The 5,089-nt window shown below is 59.4% G+C and overlaps 1 protein-coding gene across 1 annotated transcript in view; it reads right to left on the bottom strand.

Annotated features, from left to right (window-relative positions):
- Window positions 1-4,852, bottom strand: part of LOC108449198 (nucleoprotein TPR-like) — a 6,347-nt gene extending 1,495 nt beyond the window's left edge. The window contains exons 1-4 of the mRNA XM_017744727.1: window positions 4,838-4,852; window positions 2,714-3,122; window positions 1,061-1,156; window positions 887-968 (exon numbers count right to left, since the gene is read on the bottom strand). Of these exons, the coding sequence (XP_017600216.1) occupies window positions 887-968; window positions 1,061-1,156; window positions 2,714-3,122; window positions 4,838-4,852 (602 nt within the window). The remainder of the gene's footprint in view (window positions 1-886; window positions 969-1,060; window positions 1,157-2,713; window positions 3,123-4,837) is intronic.
- Between the last annotated feature and the right edge of the window lie 237 nt (window positions 4,853-5,089).

Raw genomic sequence — 5,089 nt, 5'->3', positions numbered from 1 at the left:
CCTGGGGGGACACAGGGACACACCGGGGGGGACACGGGGACAGTGAGGGGTCACGGGGGGGGACAACACCGGGGAGGGGACACAGGGACACACCTGGGGGGGGACACGGGGACAGCGAGGGGTCACAGGGGAGGACAACACCGGGAAGGGGACACAGGGACACACCTGGTGACACAAACACACCTGGGGGGACACAGGGACACACCTGGGGGGGGACACGGGGACAGCGAGGGGGCACAGGGGAGGACAACACCGGGAAGGGGACACAGGGACACGCCTGGTGACACAAACACACCTGGGGGGACACAGGGACACACCTGGGGGGGGACACGGGGACAGCGAGGGGTCACAGGGGAGGACAACACCGGGAAGGGGACACAGGGACACACCTGGTGACACAAACACACCTGGGGGGACACAGGGACACACTTGGAGGGACACAGGGACACAGCTGGGGACACAAACACACCTGGGGGGACACAGGGACACACCTGGGGGGACACGGGGACAGTGAGGGGTCACGGGGGGGGACAACACCGGGGAGGGGACACAGGGACACACCTGGGGGGGGGACACGGGGACACACCTGGGGGGACAAACACACCTGGGGGGACACAGGGACACACCTGGGGACACAGAGGGGGACAACACCGGGGAGGGAACAGGGACACACCTGGGGGGACACAGGGACACACCTGGTGACACAAACACACCTGGAGGGGGACAGGGACACACCTGTAAGGGGACAGGGACACATCTGGGGACACAAACACACCTGGAGGGGGACAGGGACACACCTGGGGACACAAACACACCGGGGGGGACACAGGGACCCCCGTGGGTGTGCCACCCCCCTGCAGGTGACACGATGCCGCCTGTCCCTCACCTGTAGCGCCGGCGCTGCTGCACCAGGTGCCTCCGGCGCTGCCGCTGCAGCCGCGGGTGCCGCTCCATGGCCGGCGTGGTGGCTGCGGGGACATCGTCGGGGACATCGTCAGGGGCGTGGGGGGACAGTCAGGTGTCCCTGGGTGTCCCCCAGGTGTCCCCCGGGTGTCCCCACCTGTGCCCTCGGGCAGCTCCCAGGTGCCGTAGCCCTCGAGCCAGCGGTAGCACGGGAAGTGGAAGGGCCCGGCGTGGGCGGCGTCATCGGGGTCACCTGCGGGGACACCGGTGTCCCCTGCGGCGGTGACGTCACCTCTCACATCACCAGTGTCACCCACAGGGGTGACGGCACCTCTCACATCACCAGTGTCACCCACAGGGGTGACGGCACCTCTCACATCACCAGTGTCACCCACAGGGGTGACACCACCTCTCACATCATGGGTGTCCCCTGCGGCGGTGACGTCACCTCTCACATCACCGGTGTCACCCACAGGGGTGACGTCACCTCTCACATCACCAGTGTCACCTGCGGGGGTGACGTCACCTCTCACATCATGGGTGTCACCTGCGGCGGTGACGTCACCTCTCACATCACCGGTGTCACCCGTGGGAGTGGATGTCACATCTCACATCATGGGTGTCACCTGCGGTGGTGACGTCACCTCTCACATCACTGGTGTCACCCGCGGCAGTGATGTCACCTCTCACATCACCGGTGTCATCTGTGGGGGTGACATCACCTCTCACGTCACCGGTATCACCCGCGGGGGTGACATCACCTCTCACATCACCGGTGTCACCTGCGGGGGTGACGTCACCTCTCACATCACGGGTGCCACCCGCAGGGGTGACGTCACCTCTCACATCACCGGTGTCACCCGCAGGGGTGACGTCACCTCTCACATCATAGGTGTCACCCGCGGGGGTGACGCCGCCTGTACTGTCACCGGTGTCACCTGCGGGGGTGATGTCACCCACAGTGTCCCAGGTGTCACTTTTAGAGCTGGTGACATCACCTAAAATACCACAGGTGTCACCTACAGAGATGACATCATCTATAGCATCACAAGCGTCCCCTACAGAGATTGTGATGTCACCCGCAGCGCCACAGGTGTCACCCACGGAAGTGGCGTCACCTGTGGTGTCACAGCTGTCACCTGCGGACGTTGTGACACCACCCACAGCGTGAGAGGTGTCGCTTTCCTGAGTGGTGACATCACCTGTGCCATCGCAGGTGTCACCTGTGGCACTGCCGATGTCACCTGCGGTATCACACCCATTACCTGTGGCACTGCCAATGTCACGCCACAGGTGTCACCCACGGAAGTGGCGTCACCTGTGGTGTCACAGCTGTCACCTGCGGACGTTGTGACACCACCCACAGCGTGAGAGGTGTCGCTTTCCTGAGTGGTGACATCACCTGTGCCATCGCAGGTGTCACCTGTGGCACTGCCGATGTCACCTGCGGTATCACATCCATTACCTGTGGCACTGCCAATGTCGCCTGTGCCATCGCAGGTGTCACCTGTGCCATCACAGGTGGCACCTGTGGCACTGCTGATGTCACCTGTGCCATGACAGGTGGCACCTGTGGCAGCGCCGATGTCACCTGTGGCATCACACCTGTCACCTAATGTCACCTGTGCCATCACAGATGTCACCCGTGGCACTGCCAATGTCACCTGCGCCATCACAGGTGTCACCTGTAGCACTGCCAATGCCACCTGTGCCATCGCAGGTGTCACCCGTGGCATTGCTGATGTCACCTGGACCGCCACAGGTGTCACCTGTGGCACTACCGATGTCCCTGCAGTGTCACCGCCCTCACCTGTGGTGGCAGTGCCGATGTCACCCTCGGTGTCCTCAGGCTCCTCCTCCTCCTCTGGCTCCTCCTCCAGCTCCTCCTCCTCCGGCTCCTCCTCCTCATCGGTGTCCCCTGTCCCCTCACTGTCCCCTGTCCCCTCGTCCTCTGTCCCCTCATCCTCCGTCACCTCGTCCTCGCTGGGACCTTCCTCCTCCTCGCTGTCCTCGCTGTCCTCGCTGTCCCCGCTGTCCCCGCTGTCCTCGCTGTCCCCGTGCTCTGCGGTGTCCCCAGTGGTGTCCCCAAACTGTCCCCACACGCTGAGGGTCTCCAGGTACCAGGAGCTCTCGGGGAGGCCCCCGCAGGGCCCCTTGTGCACCTGCACGAGCAGCAGCCGCCCCAGGGGACGGGGGACATGGACGGTGTACTCTGTCACCTGTGGGGGGACAATGGGGACAGCGTTACTGTGTCAGTGTGTCACTGGCACTGTGTCACTGTGTCACTGTCACTCAGTGTGTCACTGTCACTGTGTCACCGTCACTGTCAGCGTGTCACTGTCACTGTATCACTGTATCACTCAGTGTGTCACTGTGTTGCTGTCGCTGTGTCACTGTCACTGTGTCACTGTGTCACCATCACTGTCACTGTGTCACCGTCACTGTCACTGTCAGTGTCACTGTGTCACTGTTGCTGTGTCACTGTCAGTGTGTCACTGTGTCACCGTCACTGTCACTGTGTCACTGTCAGTGTGTCACTGTCGCTGTGTCACTGTGTCACCGTCACTGTGTCACCGTCACTGTCACTGTCAGTGCGTCACTGTGTCACTGTGACTGTGAGCACCTTTTTGGGGGTCTTGGGGACAGCTGGGTCTCTTTTGGGGGTCTTGGGGACACTGTCAGTGTGTCACTGCCAGCATGTCACTATGTCACTGTCACTGTGTCACTGCGTCACTACCACAATGTCACTGTCACTATCACTGTGTCACTGTGTCACTTTCACTGTGTCACTTTTGCTGTATCACTGTCACTGTCACTGTATCACCGTGTCACCATCTCTGTGTCACTGTCGCTGTCACTTTCACTGTGTCACTGTCACTGTGTCACCATCACTGTCACTGTGTCACCGCCACTGTCAGTGTATCACTGTGTCACTGTCACTGTCACTGTGTCACTGTGTCACCGTCAGTGTGTCACTGTGTCACTGTGACTGTGTCCCCTTTTTGGGGGTCTTCGGGACACCTGGGTCTCTTTTAGGGGTCTTGGGGACATCTGGGTCCCTTTTGGGGGTCTTGGGGACACTGTCAGTGTGTCACTGCCAGCGTGTCACTGTGTCACTATCACTGTGTCACTGTGTCGCTTTCGCTGTATCACTGTCATGTCACTGTGTCACTGTATCACTGTGTCACCATCTCTGCGTCATTGTCACTGTCACTTTCACTGTGTCACTGTCGCTGTGTCACTGTCGCTGTGTCACCATCACTGTCAGTGTGTCACTGTCAGTGTCACTGTGTCACTGTGTCACTGTCACTGTCACTGTGTCACTGTAGCTGTGTCACTGTGTCACCGTCACTGTGTCATTGTCACTGTGTCACTGTCACTGCCACCATCACTGTGTCACCATCTGTGTCATTGTCACTGTGTTGCTGTCACTGTGTCGCTGTCACTGCGTCACTATCAGTGTGTCACCGTGTCACTATCAGTGTCACTGTCACTGTCAGCGTGTCACTGTGTCACTGTCACTGTGTGTCACTGTCACTGTGTCACTGTCACTGTGTCACTGTCACTGTGTCACCACCTTTTTGTTATTGTCACTGCGTCACGCGGTCACTGTGTGGCTGTCACTGTGTGTCACTGTCAGTGTGTCACTGTCACTGTGTCACCGTCTCTGTCTCACTGTCACTATCAGCGTGTCGCTGTCAGTGTGTCACTGTCACTGTGTCACCGTCTCTGTCTCACTGTCGCTGTCACTATCAGTGTGTCACTATCACTGTGTCACTGTCACTGTGTCACTCTCAGTGTGTTATTGTCACTGCGTCACTCTCAGTGTGTCACTGTCAGTGTGTCACTGTCACCGTCAGTGTGTTACTGTCACTGTGCTGCTGTCACTGTATGTCACCGTGTCACTGCCACTGTGTCACTATCAGTGTCTCACTGTCACTATCAGCATGTCACCGTCTCCGTGTCACTGTCGCTGTGTCACTGTGCCACTGTGTCGCTGTCACTATGTCACCATCTCTGTCACTGTGTCACTGTCACTGTGTCACCGTCTCTGTCCCACTGTCTCTGTGTCACTGTGTCATTTCCACTGTGTCACTATCACTGTGTCGCTGTGTCGCCATCTCTGTCTGTCACTCAGTGTTTCACTGTCTCTGTGTCACACTGTCAGCATCACTGTCTCTGTGTC

The sequence above is a fragment of the Corvus brachyrhynchos genome, unplaced genomic scaffold, assembly GCF_000691975.1.
Source record: "Corvus brachyrhynchos isolate BGI_N302 unplaced genomic scaffold, ASM69197v1 scaffold1119, whole genome shotgun sequence".
Lineage (NCBI taxonomy): Eukaryota > Metazoa > Chordata > Aves > Passeriformes > Corvidae > Corvus > Corvus brachyrhynchos.
This window is presented reverse-complemented; position numbering and strand designations above follow the sequence as displayed.